The sequence below is a fragment of the Motacilla alba genome, chromosome 2 (assembly GCF_015832195.1).
Source record: "Motacilla alba alba isolate MOTALB_02 chromosome 2, Motacilla_alba_V1.0_pri, whole genome shotgun sequence".
Taxonomy (NCBI): domain Eukaryota; kingdom Metazoa; phylum Chordata; class Aves; order Passeriformes; family Motacillidae; genus Motacilla; species Motacilla alba.
In genome coordinates, this window is record NC_052017.1 from 96,010,552 (window position 1) to 96,028,743 (window position 18,192).

Sequence of the window (18,192 nt, forward strand, 5' to 3'; positions counted from 1 at the left end):
CTTTGAACTAAAATCACTAAAACCCACTGCAATATTGCCCTCTCTCCCATAAAATAACCTACAAAACAGAATTATCATTTGTATTACAGTGATCCATTGAAAAAGTAAAAAACTATAAAAAAGGAATATACAGGTAACAATTTCCTTGAAAATAATTTCAATTTAAGTGCTAGCATTGACCTAAATTTTTTATTGTTCCAAACAAAGCAAGCATAAAGCACTATCACTCTGCCAATGCAACATTTCAAATTCAATCAAGAAAACCACCTGAGCTAAATTAGATCAATGTCCACTTTGCTGAATTTTTTGAATAAAATCCAGTCTGCTTTGATCTCAGTAAAACCAATAACCAGCTTAAATCCACACCCATGCCAGTGACTACTGATCTCATATTTCAGGAATTTCTTCCAGTGTTATAATTCAAAAGGAAAATGGGCAGAAGATGAAAGAGTGCACATGACTGCCTGCTTAAACTGATGTGGCTTCTCCTGCTAGAGGTGACAAAGAGGCAGATTTGGTACTGTACAAGCTGCCACAGAACATTTTTGCTTCCAGCCCATGCACTTTCAAAGGTAATGGGAAGAATTAGTTTCCTTCTCATGTCTCTCTGTTATTAACAGTTATCCAGCATGTTGCTTGGCCTGGGCAAAAGATCTTTTAGCATAAAAATGAATTTATTGTTGAGCATTCTGAAACAGAATTTTTAGATGGAGGGACTTCCATAAAAAGAGTAAATGTGTCCTGTGGCTCAGGCACAGGCCATACACAAATACCTGCAATTGCCCAAAGGCAATACCTTTATTCTTCTGCCATAATTTGTTTCTGATTTTTTTTTTTTGAAGTATTTTGTACTTTGTTTTTTTGGTGTTTTTTTTTCTATTTTTGTATTTTCATGGTGATGTACTTTGTGCATTTACTTTGAAAGTTAATCACAATCTTTATAGCTTATCAAAGTTGCTCTGGTAAAAAAATTCACTTTATTTTTTTTTATAATTTGTATTCATTTGTTTTACTAGATTATACTACTTTTTTATACTATATATTACAATCTGGTAAAAATTAAATGAATCTTCAGTGTATTTATTACTTAAAACCTATTAACATTTAGGACAGAACATACATATTCACAGGTGTCCTTTTTAATAAATGACTTCTAATGACTGGAAGAAATAAGTAATTATTACTGTTGCATATATTTTCTTTTTCTGATCTGTATAATAATGGATAGAGAATTCACCTTTCTTTACTTTTAAAAAATTATGTTATGTATGTATATATATGAGATTTAATTCAACACTTTTAAACTTTAGCTGTTCATTACAGAAAGGGCCAGGAAAGAGCAAAATCCCCCAAGTGTAGATCTATAGATAAAAAGATCAAATGTCAAGCTTTGGGAAAACCCACTAAATCCCTGATTTAAAATATTCTTTTGCTTGTATTTCAATTTCAGATCTTATAGAAAAAATACACATAGGTGTTTGGTGAAATTGTTGGAATTAGATACAGTAACACTTGATAAATGGACTGTAACATGTACTTAAAACTCAAATATTGCAGATGACACAGATGATCCCTTAAACGTCCAGCACCCTACCAGTCAGAAGCAGCAGAGTTTCCAAATCCAAACTAACATTAGTTTATTAGCTGAAGCACCAAATCAACAGGTTTTTCAGCCTCTTTTACACAGCAGCCTATGTGAGCCTCTCCTGATCTCCCTGTGCAGATCACAGCACAGCCTCATGCAGAAGACAAGTACATCACACACAGTGTGGCTGATGAGTCATTTCTGTTTCCCAGCCTGCTCTCGCTCGGGGTTTGATGTTACGTACCATATGGCCACAGCCTTCATAAATATGGTTTCAAGGAAGTCATCTGATGGCAGAATGGAAATGGCTTTGTAAAGCAGCAAAGCTGCTAATTGATGGGTGGAAGAGATGAAAGTGATGGTTCTGTAAAAGGAAAATCTTGTATGATCCTGGTCTAAGCATTTATTACAGCAGCAGGAAAATGTTTTGATTTCTGTTACTAGTGTAGACACTTTAAAAGCAAACACATTATAAAATAGTGATGCATTTTTCCTGCTTTTTTTCCCCTTATTCAATCATTTTCTGCCCAGTAGAATGCAGTGGTTTTTTGCTAGCAGATTACTTCTTCAAATAGTCTTCCATTTATTCTACCTTGTGTTGGACTTTCCAGCAATTGTGCCTTTTAATCTTGATTGTAAACTCTCCTCTTCGTGCATTTACTGTCCAGAGTTTGTGCATCTCAACTATTATGCACAGGCTCCTACTTTGTCTAATTTTATTGAAAAATTCATCTTCTTTTTTCATAAAGCACCAAAACCAGGCCATTTTTATGGCTTCTCAGTTCAGGTTCTCCTAACACACACAAAAAGTCTGAGAGGAACATTCAACACAGCAGACTTCTGACACGGAAATCTAAGTCTTTTTTTAGTTTATTTTTCAGTGAATAAAGAAAATTGTGTCTCTGCCCATGGGGGAGGTTAGGACTAGATGATCTTTAAGGTCCACTTCCATCCCTTAACATTTTCTGACTGGTTTTCTCTGAGGAGTAATTAAGAAAAGTTGAACACTGCAGATCTTAGGTTGGTCCTTGCAAGAGACTTTGTCTCAGCAGAGTGAGAAAGGTATTTTGACACTGGTGGAGTGTGGGGGATAGATCCATATAAGTCATGTTTGCATGACTGGAGGCACGTACAGCGTGGATGAGGAAAAGAAGGAAATGACACAATTAACCTGAAATCTCTGTCAGTGGAGGAAGATATGCAGAGAATCATGGTCATCTCAGAAGAAAAGCATGCAGACTAGGTTCCCTGGCTCAAAAGTCAGATTTCCAGAACAACCATTAAAGACCATTTCTACTTCTAAGCAAACAGGGAAAGCTTTTTTCTTGCTGTCTTAAAAGAACTCCAAATTTTTCCACAGTAGTCACTTAAACAAAACTTGTGCAACCTGGAAATTTTAAACACAAAATAATAAAATAGCTCCATTTCAACTCAACTGCATTGCTACTTATAATGTAGAAATTATAAAATAATTTCTTTTAGGGGTTAAGAAAAAACAAAACAGGTCTGCTGTCACCTAGAAGTGTTTGTACTGGGTTTTTTTCCCACCTGTGAGGCCATGAGGAGCAATTAAAACTCATTCATCAGTAGTTAACACAACAGCTAAAAGTTTAATCCTTGAGTAACAGAGCCCCCAATTTCAGAGAAAGTGACCATGGATCTCTGGTCTAATGGTATCCCCTGATCCAAAAAAACACCTACAAAAGATCATTGTACAGAAGACACCAAGGATCCCTAACCATGAAAGTACATAAATCTGAAACTCTGTTTTGTCTTAGCCACACAGCTGATACTATTGTTACAGTTGAATCCACTGACTTTGGTTTATTACCAATTTTTATGAGTTTTAAGACTTTTGGTAGAAGGACCTTACCCTTGCCTTCTGCTCCATTTCCATCATTAATCTTTCATGCTGCTCAGCTATTGCCAGTGTTGCAGAATGGACCTTCTGATATATCATTTCTCCTTCTCGTGTTTGAAAGGTGAACAGCCCTTCTCCTGTGTCACACATCCTGCAAGGAGATTTAAGCAGAACAGAAAGGAAAAAAATGAGTATTGTGTAATTTTTATCTAACTATTACAAAAAGTGCATACCTAACAGTAGCAAATGCCAACTTTAGAGATGTAGCTAAACTATGAAATTCCGAACACCAAACATCTGCAGTTATTTTTAGCATTGGAGAAAAACATACTCCGAGACATGGGCAGAACTTGATTAACATATTTTTAAAATTCAGTTTTAATCATCATCTGGATAGTGAAAAAGAAACTTTAGCATGGAATAAAAACTTGAGGTAATAGAGTCAGTTATTTCTGTCATTTTTTCCAAATGTCTGCACCAGTAAGCGGGAGCTAAATTTAATTATTTTAACCAATTGATGCCAGAAATACGTAGTACATTGTGACTTTGAAAAGCTGGCATTTTAAGAGAACATTGACCAACTAAAAATGCCATTATGGTTAATCTACTACAGATGATGCACTGAAAGACAGCATTAAAAGGGTTAAATTATTACTACCTCTGTCAGTATATTTATGTGAGGTAGCATCCAAAGTTATCCTGGGAATAACAAAAGCCATTCAGTCCATTTGAGAATAAGAACAGTTGTAAAAGAAGATTAAATAATTAAAAAAAAAATCCCTCCAGAAATAAAATTTACTTCCTTCTTTTGAGGGAGAAACTGCTGGTATCCTTATCTGTGATATCAGTGCAGCATTATGCAGAGAAAGAAGAGTGGTACATAGTAAATACAATGACCAAAAGGTCTGGGAAATACAGGAAATAGGAGTAGGAAATAATGTTAGATTGTTGTGTGACGATTACTTGGAGGATGTACATGCTGTTAACCAGTGGTGCAATGCAACATATTTATATTAGTACTTCCATTATATTATCAATATCTAATTTACATATTTTTATAGACTACTCGCAGTTTCAGAAATGGAATTTCAAAATGCCTTTTTATTTGGTCTGATACCACCTGTTAAGATTTTCAGTTATCCGTGACAGAAAAATGTTGACTTGAGTCACTGATGCATAACGTGCATCAACAATAGAGAGATTTTGATTTGCCTTAAAACATCAGATTCCTTTACTGTTTTGGATGCTTACGTTATTTTTAAGAAAACAAAATTTTTAATATTCCAGCACCTTCAGCACGGTCCCAGAAAGCCTAACACTTACAGAATTAAAAAAAAAAAAATTAGAAAAATGTGTGCCAAATAGTTTAACATTCAAAGGGGTTTTTAAATATTATCTTTAGAATTTGCATCCCATATTCTGTAGGATTATTCATGCATTAAATTTTACCAAAAAAATTCCCGTCAAATGAACATACAGATCTATATTATTTTAATCAAATAATAACTTAAATATATGTCCTACTATATTACATACACACACACAATTATACTGCAGCTTTTTCAAAACACAATACTTTTTTCATGAGACTTATCTTTCTGTCAATTTAGGATATGGCTTCCTTTAAAAAGTTATCTGAATAGGGCTGTTGTGCTATATAAGGGACTGCTGAGAGGTCAGCAGTTGCTTCTGATTTCAAGGTTGACCAGTGAAAAAAAAACCTCATTAACACTTACAAAATCTTTTCCTGTTCATTGGAAGAGACATGCTACTGTGAGCCTTGTACAAAGAATTTATGCATGTCTGTGATTGGGAAGAACAGAAAGTATCGGAGGCAGAAACAGTGAACAAAGGTGTTTCTGGAAAATACCTGGTGAAAATACTTTGTAATGATCAACTGAGCTATTGAAAAAAAAAATCATAGTTTTAAGAATACATGATTAACAATATTATCCATAATTCTGGAATAATACCAGTTTTCTTCATTGAAAAGTAGAAATACAATAAAATAAAATTCATTTTATAGATAGGTATTATTTAATCAGTGTTAATGTGATGTGCTAATTAAGAGATTTAAAAAAGAGCTTTTTTGTATTAAATTCCAATGGAGATCAAGATCCCTGCTGTAAACATTTAACACATATTATATCCTTAGACAGAGTCCTCCAAAGAGCTTCTGGTGGAAATAAAATGTCCCCAGAGTTTTGTGACATTATGGCAACAGCCTTTCAGATCCCTCAGGGCATCATATAGCCAGTACTCTGCTTTTGTGTAAAGAGATCTTAATAAAATTCAAACAGCGTGAAATGGAAAGTCTGGAAAAAAGGATGGGGTTTCAGAAACTGAAGAAAAATATGATCTTTTTGTTGGCTTCAGAGGATGAAAAATCCTACAGAGATAAAAGCAAGGAAGTGGGAAAAAAACAGGAAATGGGGCATGATTAACATTTATGGACTTAGCTGCCAGTTTTCACCATGCAAACTCCAACCACCCCCACTGCCTGCCAGAGCAGGATCTGTCCCTGGCTGGAGGCACCGGCACAGGCTGTGGCACTGCCATGGCCCCTCGCCCCCTGCACAGGACACTGCCCTGCCTCCCAGCCTCAGCTGTGGGGGACATGTCACACCAGGGTTGGAAAGCCATTGCCACCAGCCTCCTCGTGAGGGCTTCCCTGGCTAGTGATGGATGGTCTGCACACAACTGCTCAAAATTGGAGGTGGAGGAGAATTATGGGCATCATTTTTTAAAGTGCTGAATTCCCCTAGCTTGACTTGAAGTTTAATAGGACTTAATGCCCCAAAGAAGTAAGTAGTTGTTACTTGGCACATCTGAACCAGGTGAAAGCTGCAAAAATTCTTAGCATAAAACTTTCTTTCTTCTACTTAAACTTCTTATGAATAATCCATCTCCCAAGGAGATGAATCCCTTTGCCATAGTAAAGTTTTCCTGTTCATCTCCTCAGAGCATTGTTCCATTACTCTGAAGTAAAGTGAAAATCTGAGTTTAGACCTTCTAGTCTAGTCTAGTCCAGTCTAGTCCCACCTATTTTTCTGTTCTATTCTATTCTAGTCACAAACCAAGATGAGTAGCCTCATTAGGGTTAGGTTCAGTCTTTCCTGAGCAAGGAAACATAGACTAAAATAAAAGTGCTCCAAAGAATAATGAAGATGGGGACAGGGAAAAGGTGCTTTCTGAAGCTTAAGGGTTTTGCTGTAAAAGCAAAACCTTTACATGGTTTTGGCTAACAGGAATAGATAAGCCCATGAGCTGAAACAAGACTTGTCTTGTTCTATTAATAGTCCAAACAAAGTCTGTTGGACAAAAAGCTATTATCTCTATGGCTCTTCTAGATGTCAGATAACTGTCCCTATAAAGCTCCACTTTAGGAGGTTTAGCCTTGCTAATGTCTTGTTAATTTCTCTATGTTCAAAGCATACATGGTTGATCAGTTGCCAATTTAATAACATTTTCATAACTTTTACATGCCCTAAAATCACTTCCAAGAAAAAGGCAGGACAAAGGTCTGGGCCTCTTTTTTCCTGGTACTGTCACAGTTAAGCAGCGCAGTCCTACCAATTTGGTATGACCTTCACTGTCAGAAAAATGTCACTGATTTTGTATACTTCACTTTTTTATGAGAGACTTGCACTCTGCGGGTGTTTGAAAAACGCCGATCTATTTCTGTGTTTTTCAACTTTGAAACAGAGGTGTCATTAACCTATGCTTTAAGATATTTAAGGATTCAATGCATTAAAATGTATGAAGTGCTTTTACTGAAATAGGAAAGTGCATTTTTTTTCATACATTATTACAGAATGATATAACTGGACAGACAGTGACACAACTAGATAAACAGTTCTGCAAATAGTTGCAATTTTTAAAATTCTTTAAATACTGCAGCAGATTTTCACAACTATTTCCATTAGCAGATCTGGCTCAAGAACCAGGAGAGAGAATAGAGAGGAATGTGAGAGCTCAGCTTTTGGCCTAGGACAAGCTGGATTCAGAGACCAGCAGTGAAAGTTCTAGCTTTTAATTGAAGGTAGAATTTCTGTTCAAGTCATAGAGATTTTTCCCACCACTACTGACAGACATTTTTCAACATGTCCCAAATTCATACAATGGTTTCCCACTGCCTTTGCTCACTATGTAATTTCTGCCTTTTAGATAAGAATCAATACTGTGTATTAACCATGTAGAATTCCCTTCAGAAAGGAAACTTCATTGACTTGACCACCATTTATAAAAAGTACTTTTTTCCAGATAGAAGTTCATGCTGTCATGTCACCGGTGAAATATCTTAAAAGTTTAACAGTGCAATATTCAGCAACTGTATGAGAAGACAAGAATTTGACATATCAGCTTCACTATTTCCATTAGGGGTAAAATCTATTTTCACAAAAATGAATGTTGAATGAAAACTGAAATGCCCAGAAAAATTGTTCCCTTGTTCTAAAATAAAAGATAACTTACAACTGTAAGTAGAAAAAAAAAAAACTTTAGCTCTTCATATAGTTACATATTAATTTTAAATGAATTTTAATGATTTTTTTAAATCAACAAATAATCTAGGATTAAAGAAATAATGGCTGATTTGTATACTCAAAATTTCATCAAATTACATACAAATAACTAAAAAGAGGTAATCATCCTCAAATAGAAATTCAAAATACATCATTAAAAAGTTCACTATTAATAACTAATTGCTACTAATAACTATAAATATTAATAACTAATAGGTAATAAATAACTATCGTACTTTAGCATTTCCAATTCTTGAAATAGAAATAGACTTTAAATTCTTAAATGAGAACAGATCATGAGTGCATAATGTCCAGTACCAAACTGGATGTAATTGTTGCATACTCCACAGCTAGAGTTTGAAAAATGGTTTCATTAAAAGAGTGGAGCTGTTTACTCAGACACTTCAAGGCCCAAAAATTAAGTTAATAAAATCACAGAATCACAGAATTCTTAGAATTGGAAGGGACCTCTGGAAATCATCTGGACCAATTCACCCTTCCAAGGCAGGGTCACCAAGAGCCGATGACACAGGAACTTGCCCCATTGAGTTTTAAATGTCTCCAGAGACAGAGAGACTCCATGACCTCCTTGGGCAGCCTGTTCCAGTTCTCTGCCACCCTCAAAGTAAATAAGTTCTTCCTCATGCTGAGGTGAAACTTCCTGTGTTTCAGTTTATGGCCATTTGCTCCTTATCCTGCCACTGGGCACCACTGAAAAGTGTCTGGCACCACCCTCTTGGCACCCACCTTAGGGATGTTTATATGTATTGATGAGAATGCCTCTCATTCTTCTCTTCTCCAGACTAATCAGGCCCAGCTGCCACAGTATCCCCTCACAAGAGAAATGCTCCAGACCCCAGATCATCTCTGTGGCCTCTGCTGGACCCTCTCCAGCAGCTCCTTGTTTTGTACTGAGGAGCCCAGAGCTGGACGCAGCACTCCAGATGTGGCCTGACTGGGGCTGAGCAGGGGCGAGGATCAGCTCCCTCAGCCTGCTGGCCACACTCTTCCCAAAGCACCCCAGGGTCCCATTGGCCCTCCTGACCACAAGGGCACTGCTGGCTCCTGGCCAGCTTGCCACCCAGCAGGACTCCCAGGTCCTTGTCTGCAGAGCTGCTCTCCAGCAGGTCAGCCCCCAACCTGCACTGCTACTTGGGGTTATTCCTCCCCATGTGCAGCACCCTGCACTTGCCCTTGTTGAACCTCATTTGGTTTCCCTCCACCCAGCTCTCCAGCCTATCAAGGTCCCATTTAATGGCAGCAGAGCCTCCAGCTGTATCAGCCACTCCCCCAGTTTTGTGTCATCATCATCAAACTTGCTGGGGGTACATTCTCTCCATTGTCCAGGTCATTGATAAACAAGCTGAATTAGGCCAGACCCAGAACTGGTCCCTGGGCAATGCCACTGACTGCAGGCCACCAGCTGGGTTCTACTCCCCTGATCACGACCTCTGAGCTTTGCCTTGATCCATCTCACAAGTGCTTAGATAGGTAATGCTCATTTCCTGTATTCCAAAAAAGCTGGTCAGATGGCACAAATGGGACCAGGCCTGTTACTTCTAAGACAAGTAATAAATAAAAGTCAGCCTTTCTTTAAAGCCTTGAAGCTGTGGCTGTCAGTCATGAAAAAGAGCTAATTGGTATGCACTATCTAACTCTGAACTGAGACACTTATTTCTTGTGTTGCTACAGCTTTGATTTTTTTAAAAGTAGTGGAAACTAGCAATTTTGCCTCCAATTTAATTAGATTATCAGTGGAGACACACAAACACTATCTCTCTTGTGGATATCTAACTTTTGTTCTTTCCTTGTTTGTTTTTATCTTAACTTGAGCTAAGCCATTTTGACAGAAATCCTGTTTGTTCTTTGTGTGCAAGGACGATACACACAGCATACACTAAAGACAGGCCAGCTAAGCAGCAGACCTCACTATGAAATGAATGCAAAGCTTCCCTGGGGGTCCAAATTCTTTGCTCATTCCAGCCTTCAACACATGCTAGCTTGCTTCCTGCCAAACTTGGGCTTTTCTGAGAAAACAAAACAAAAACAAAAAAGTAAGGGAAGCAAATAAACTCTTTGTGGCAAGAGCATATTTAGATAAAAAGCTCCCTTTATGCCTAGGAAAGCTTATCTAGACAACTGAAAAATAAACTATGCATGTTTTTATGAAATTGTAAGTCAACTTCTATGTTGAAAGGATAGAAAAAACAAAGGCAAAAAAAGGGAAATCCTTATAAAAATTTCTAACTTACTATTGAACAGGCAAAAATGGGATAATTTGCAGGGGGAATCCATAAGGAAAAAAGGTATCTTCATAAACAGAATATGTGTGGGACCTAGGAAAGTTCTATGGGTGAAGCAGAGAGAAGACAATTAATAGAAAACCTGCACTAAGTGTAAATGATTCAGGTATGCAGACTTTGGCAGCAGACGTGGTCAGAGAGACCCAAAGCTGGGACAAGGTTGGTGAAAGCAGGGAAAAAGTTCTGTAAAAAATCTCTGTTTGGGAAATGAGGATCACCAAGGTAAAGCACAGAAATGGTGCAAAGTGCAACATCCAGAAGGAATAAACAGAGAATCTGAGTGTGGTCTGTTACACATTCCCTGCAGGAATAAAGAGTTAAACTGCCATGCCTCATTGTCAGCATTTTAGAGTTTTATCTGGAGCGCCAAAAGGACAACCTGAAAATTTTATGATCTGAGAAGCAAATCATGAAAAAGTTCTTATATATGAGGTGTCTGCCTGCCCCCCTTAATCATGGTTATTTACCAGCAAGAATATACAACAAGAAAAAGCAATTATGCATGCTACCTACTAATTGCCAGCCGTAGACATTCCTCTATGACACTTACTGTCATGTTTTTGCACTTAAGCTGAGGTGGGAAACTTTACATAGGTCTTGAATATGCTTGAATATCCTCGAATTTGGCCTGAGTTAATACAGGGAAGTTTGAATATTATCTCACCTCTGATGTGGCTCAGTAGCTTGATCATGGAGCTTAGCCCTGAAGATTTGTTCAAGGTTAGATCTTGTGCTTCTTGAGTCATTCACAGTGTTTTCAACTAAATGAACTAAGGGATCTCCACACTATCAGTGTAGCTTTCCTACTAAGGCCATTTATAGAAACATTTTGCAATTCTGAGAAGGAAAACATTCACAGATGGAGTGGAAATGATTGATGATGATTTGCTGCCAGGTAGGTGGAACTCCACCACTCAGAGGAATCCAGCAGTCCTTCTCTAATATTACCTAGAGGATCTTAATGCATTCTGAGTTACAAATCTTTTAAAGACCATACATGCAGCCATGGTAACAAACTCTTATGTGCTAGTCTGATGAATACACTGCTAGTCTTTCTGAGCAGAGATGTGATACCCTAAAAATTTTCCCTTTTATAGGGAGACTTCTAGGGGGACTCATTTTGTGAGTGAATAGTATTTTTTCATTATAAGATTATTTATTTTTCTGCCTAAACTAGAAACCATTTAAGTTGTATAAAATACCAGAAACAAAAATTTTCTCATGAAAACATTTTTCTTTGTTTTAAGGACACATAGGACACATTTCTCTACAGTGCTGGTGGTAATTATGCCTCTTGGGATACTTTTTCTTTCACTGACTGTGCTGCCTCTACAGCCCCTGTCTCTGCGATGCCCCAAGTGATAGCACATTTAGACCATTAGGGCATACAAGGGTTACCAACCCATTTCTGCATGCCAGATGTTTCCACTTTTTGCTTAATGGAAATGCAGAAAGTGGCCTGTGACTTTGTCTGGACTACATCAATGATTGTCCACTAGCACTATAGTCCTCTATTTCATTTCCACAGGGTTTACCCCTGTCTATCATAGGACACAGTGGAAAAAATATACTTTAGTTTTTTTCCTGAGTTTCAGTTTTGATAAGAAGGAGGATTCTATCTGGGGCTTATTTCAGACCACTTTTATTTTGTTGCTACCAAGCCACCTGTGCTCTTATCATTAAAATGTTCTTGTTTACATTAATTACTTTGATATATCAGAATAAAATTAGCTAGTGCTGAAGAGGTAAAGGTAGTAAATAATTCTCAATGCTGGTTACAGTATAAGAAGCAGCAAACTGGACTTGAAGTCATGCATAAAAGGTGGAATGTGGAGATTGACATGCAATTATGAAAATATGTCCATATGTAATAGCAAACATGCTGTGCAGAGGCTCTGTTTTCTATTTCCTAGATCCTAGAAACTAAGCTATGGTGTGAAGCCAGGTGTCCACCAAGGCTCCTCTATCACTCCTCAGCTGAACAGGGGAGAGAAAATACACGGAAAGGTGTCTGAGTTGACATAAGGACAGGGAGAAATCAGTCACCAGTTACTGTCACAGGCAAAGCAGACTCAGCTCAGGGAGAGTATTTGAGTTTATTGCCAATCAAATCAGAACAGGCTAATGAGAAGTAAACCCAAATCTTAAGAATATCATCCACCCACTCCTTCTTCTTTCCTGGGCTTAATTTTATTCCTGATTCTCTACCTTCTTCCCTCCAATGGCACAGGGAGATGGGGAAAGGAGACCACTGTCCATTCATTGTTTCTGCCCCTCCCCTCCTCCTCAGTGGGAGGACTCCTTAAACTCTTTCCCTTCTCCAGCATGGGAAATCGCCCACAGGAGACAGCCCTCCATGACCTTATGCTACATCAGTCTGTCCCACAGGCTGCAGTCTTTCACAAACTGCTGTAGCATAGATACCTTCCAGAGGGTTGTCCTTCAGGAGCAGGCTGCTCCAATGTGGGTCCCCAATGGGGTCAAAGGTCCTTCCAGCCAACCTGTTCCAGCATGCGCTCCTCTCTCCATGAGCCCACAGGTCCTGTCAAGAGCCTGCTCCAGTCCAGACTTACCCAGCCACAGCCTCCTTTGGCATCTACTTGCTCCACTGTGGGATCCTCCATGAGCTGCAGGTGGATCTCTGCTCCACCATGGACTTTCACAGACTGCAGGGGCACAGCTGCCTCGCCTCAGTCTGCACCACTGCAGGTGAATCCCAGCTCCAGTGCCTGGAGCACCCCCTGCCCCTCCTTCTCCACTGCCTTTGGTCTGCAGGGCTACATCTCACATATTCTGACTCCTCTCTCTGGCTGCAGTTGCTGTTCTTCAGGGTTTCTTTTCCTGCTTCATAAATACATTGTCCCAGAGGGCTACCACTGACACTGATGGGCTTGGTCTTGGCCAGCAGCAGTCTGTCTTGGAACTGCCTGGCACTGGCTCTGTCACACATAGGGGAGGCTTATGGCTGCCACCGCTGTAGTCCCCTTGCTATCAAAGCATTGTCACACAAACCCAATACACCCAATACCCAAGACATTTTCCTAACTACTAGAAGCAATACTCTGGAGTCTAAGAAGTAGAAACCAAATACTTTACCATAACTACACTTTTTGTCTCTTCCTGCTTTATGGACTACTTTCATAAAATATGACCTAGATGTTTTGATGGGGGCAGCTGAACTATGCTGTTTGTTCTTCCATCACTTCTAAGTAAGAAATATTCTAAGTTGCACATGCAAATTGCCTTCTGGTGTTAATATTCAGTTCATATTATTTAAGAAATCAGTGCACGTAATTAATGCATATGTATATACAAAACAACCCACTTTATGGAGACTTTTGACACTGCAACATTTTCTTTAAAGAAAAAGTCACATTTATTAAAAACAAAGGGAGGATAATAAAGCCAATTGTTGACATGTTCTTAAATACACAACACATTTGCATTTTTCACAGTTTATGTAATTGAACAGACATGAAAATGCTGTTAGATAATTAGCTCTGTTAATTTGAAGATCTCAGGTTTTGTTGGTAATGATGAAATACTATTTAACACTATTAATTAATACTATTTAACTACAGGACAAGCAACTATTCTTAGCAGCTTTGTGAAAGATAAACCAAGAGCTCATATATTAATATTATCATTTTAGTACAGAAGGAGCAGTTATTGCTGGCTGTACAACACACCAATATAAAATGCTGGTCTGATAAACAGTTTGCAAAGACTACCCTAAGATAAATTTGTCTGATTTACCCTTTTCACTCAGCATGGTTTGGCTATTATTTTTCATCTCACTTTTGAATGAGAAAGATACAAGTTCCAAGTGCTGGAATCTGGGATAATATGCAAGTACAGATATTTCTACAGGACTTCTACCATCCCGTTACAAGCTATTATTCCCAACAAAGACAAATATCCCATAACAATAGTATTCAATTTCTTTCTGTGTCTTTAGGAGCAGTACACAGGGGAAACAGCATTTAATCTACATGAATACTGTTGGCTTTGACAAGTAAAAAATGTTAAATATAAACCCAAATAAGGCCATTACTGGTTAAAATAAATGATAGTGTAATAGCACAGGAGCCCTGTGGCAGCACATCACTACTTGCTATGAGAAAAGCAATAAAACTTAGTGACCCGAGATCCTTATTTTCTCCCTTTTTATTTTTTCTTTTGGAGCCCTCCAGGACTGTTATCTTCAGTATTCCTCACCCAGGGTGTCGGGGATAGAAATTCTGTCAGATGATACTCCCTAGAGTCTGCATTAATTCTGAACACAATGAGATATAATTCTAAGTTAACTCAATCCTCTCTCAGGAAGGAACTGTTGTTTTAAGTAGACTTTTGCCAGTTAACAGATGTTAGAACAGTAACAGCCAAGGATTGAATTTGTATAGGTATATCTGTTAATTTTATTTCATCTTTGAGAAACTTGAGATATTTGGAAGCTATTACCCTGCACATATTTGGAATACCTGATGATGCTCAACTTAAATAAGGTGGTCACCTCCAACTTTACCCATTCTGTGATCCTGGGATTCCAATTCTGTAATAATCCCCAGTTTTGCACCTGCACATACCCATACGTAGGACACCAAGAATTTAACATTTGAATTCATCTACAAGTGCATTTGTTCTATAATGTCTCACTGACCTTTTATCTATGGATTGAATGGTGTTGGAAACAAACTGTGCCTTCTGTGATGCAGGCAGATGCTGTGTTTGTGCCATTTTATTTTGACAGTTAGCATGCAAAGTAGGTATTTCCTGATCAAAGTATATCCACATAAGGAGAGAAAGAAAAATTTCTGGAGGGCTGAACAGGAATGAACTAATGCAATTAATGTTTTTGATTGATGAATAATAGCAGAAAAATAGAAGTAAAAATTATGAAGGAACTAATACAGAGCCACGTTTAGATCCATAGAAATAGGAAAAAAAAAGGTGAAGTAGTCACAGGCATAATTTTAACATGCATCCATAACATCAATTTTCCCAGTTTATGAAGAATGAATGCTGCATTCTCTCATTTCAAAAGTGGGACACAAAAAGTGTGAAGAAATGATGAAAGGAGCACCCTGAGCATTCTATGTTGAGTTTTCTGAGTACTTCAAAATAAGCATTTCAAGTGTTCCTCCCACCACTTCCCAATTTAAATGCTCCATCAAGAGTGATTTCAGCCATTAAAGCATTTATGGTCAGTCATTTCTCTGAAGCTTTCAGCACATTGTGATTTTATTGTGGTGGGGATTTAAGCACTGCTGTCTTCTCTCAATGTCAGTCCACCTTCAAGGTATGAAAGGTATTGCTTTGACCATTGTGGCCATAGAGGAATTTTCAGAAAGTCAAATGCAAATATTATGGCCACACACAGCCGTCCACTCACCATGCTATTTACATACACTAATGAGTAATTAATACATGCTAATGACATCCAAGGACTCATCAACACTATTCTCAGAAGCGGTAGGTTGTCAACTCCGACAGCAGTGACCCCAGGGGTAGGTAATAGTGCCAGGTATGAGACAAGGCAGGGATTTGTTTAAAAAAAACCAAGCTATATCTGTCAGCCACTGAATCAGAATTAAAGATCTTGGCTGAAGGCTGTGGTTCTGGCCTGAACTTTAGCTAGACATGTACACAGACACCAGTGGTCAAATAATGCCTTCAGGGTAAATTGGGTGAGCAATAACATCAAAAAGTAATCACAGAAAATGTACAACCCCCACCACAAGCATTAAAAATTCACTGAACTTGCAGCGGCTTGCTATGTGTGGTATTTAATTTAGTGAGGAAACATGACTTCACTCCCACTTGCTTTAACTTTTCCTCTTTGACACAAGCCAGGCAGAAGTGAAGTAGACAGATTTTCCCTGTTCTCTCAATTGCAAACAGCAGCAATTCTGTTATGGATCAAACAACTCCCACTGCATTCACCTGGCATCTCTGACTTCAAGTTTGATTGCGTATAAGACATTCTTGTGCTAGTACTTTCCAGCAGTGGAAAAACTCTCTGTATGTTTTTCTCATTAGCCTGATAGCTAAAATCAATTTTAGTTTGTGTTCAGGTAAGTGGCAGCATGATAACATCTTGGGAATCCTCAAAATATTTAATATCCTCAAAATAGTTATATAAAATTTCGTTCCATAAAAACAGGACTTGCAATTGCACAGGTAAGTGGGAAGGAAAAGGTGTAAGTGGATAAAAGAGGTGTAGAAAAAAAGAAATGAAAGATGAGAGTCCTGCAAAAGAAAATCATCACAAACAATCACATACTGGAAAAGGACAGGAAAAGAGTGTGAAAGGATGAACAAAAAAGCAGAAAGCATTATTTACAGTTTATAGTTACATACTTGGGCTCCCTACATATTTTCCTACAGTACCCCATATAATATCTCCTATCTAAAACTTCATGGGATGCAATGGCCATTTTCTGATGTTTTGATAAATGTGCATTTCCACGTGATTAATATCAATCAGTTATGCTGATTAGATTCTTTTTGTTGAGTATCTACTATGAGTCCTGTGTGAAACTACTGATGCTGTATTGGCTAAAGACACATTTTATGTTATCTTTAGTGAGGATTTTGCTTAAATTGAAGAGGTTTAAGCAAGAATGGCAAGAACTGTGGTCATTGAGTTCACATGCCACCATTAAATATTCCCTCAGACCAATTCTCTGCAGAGCACTGAGATACTATTAATTGACAAGAAATGCACCTTAATAAGTCTGCCAGAAAAGGGGAAAAACAAAGACTGAAAAACAAATTTGGGATAGTATAATCTAAAAGTATGAAATCCATCTTGTCTAATGCATAAAATTTTTAAGCACAGCATGCCTGCTCTGTGCCCAGGCAACCTGGGGCATTGTTTGAAAGCAAAATGAAAAAAGCAATCAATTCTTTGCTGTGAAAAAAAAAATACTAACAAGCTTCTTTTACACTGGAGTTTACATGTCTAGTTCAATATTCCAGAGTTTAGGCTTCGACTGTTCTACACTGACTTAGCAACACTTTTACAAGAAATTTATAACGTGGAACTGCTCAGAACACTGGAATGTGCCAATCCCTTCTGTCCATGATTCTGTATGCCAGGTTTAAAAACCTCATGAACTATAGATGCAATATCTACTGCTTCACCAAAAATTTATATACAGTTACCCAAACAGAAATCAGTACGGGGGGCAAAAGAGAAGGGGTGAAAATCCCTGATGTGCAGAATGATACATAATGTATATTCAGGGTTCTTATATAGCAAAAGGTGACCTTGCCTTTCCTGGAAACTTACACATAAAAGTTAGGGCATGTTTGTGGCTATTCCACATATGCCATTAAAACCACTTTGAATATCCTTGGTAACACTGGAAAAGTCTTTTACAGTATTTCCACATTTTGTCAATTTGGAACATTTATATTAAAGGTATTCTTTATATCACAGACAGAATCTTAGTATCCAGATGAATGCCAATATGCATTTTCATTTTTTGTATATTGCTATTTCTGCTTTTATTTACTGATGGTCCCTTTTACCAGCTTTTGACACTACTTCCATGTGCACAGAACAATTTTTCTTGGCTGTCCTCCATTTCATCTGTGCTTCTAAAGCTGAGAGCTAATCATACATTTTTTCTTTTTTTTTTTCCTTCCTCTCTGAGAAGTTGGTCTCATGGACCTTAAAGAAGCATCCGGTAAAAAAGGCAAAGTACCTGTGAAATGAAGTACTTGAGGTTGTTTTGTCAACATCTGCTAATGACAAACACTTACCCTGGACAATGTCTTCTTGCTACTTTTGCTCATATCTTCCCCACTTTCTGATTAGATACTGCTCCTTAAATGATACACATTTCCAAACCCAGCTACCTTCTGGATTTTTTAGGAAGTCTCTCCCTATCAAGTTCTGTCTTGCCAGCCTAT

At 37.9% G+C, this 18,192-nt stretch overlaps 1 protein-coding gene across 1 annotated transcript in view; it reads right to left on the reverse strand.

The window, feature by feature from the left end:
* The window catches only part of DOK6 (docking protein 6), a 241,383-nt gene that overhangs the window by 57,840 nt on the left and 165,351 nt on the right, over window positions 1-18,192 (reverse strand). The window contains exon 6 of the mRNA XM_038130235.1: window positions 3,459-3,597. Coding sequence (XP_037986163.1) covers window positions 3,459-3,597 — 139 coding nt within the window. The remainder of the gene's footprint in view (window positions 1-3,458; window positions 3,598-18,192) is intronic.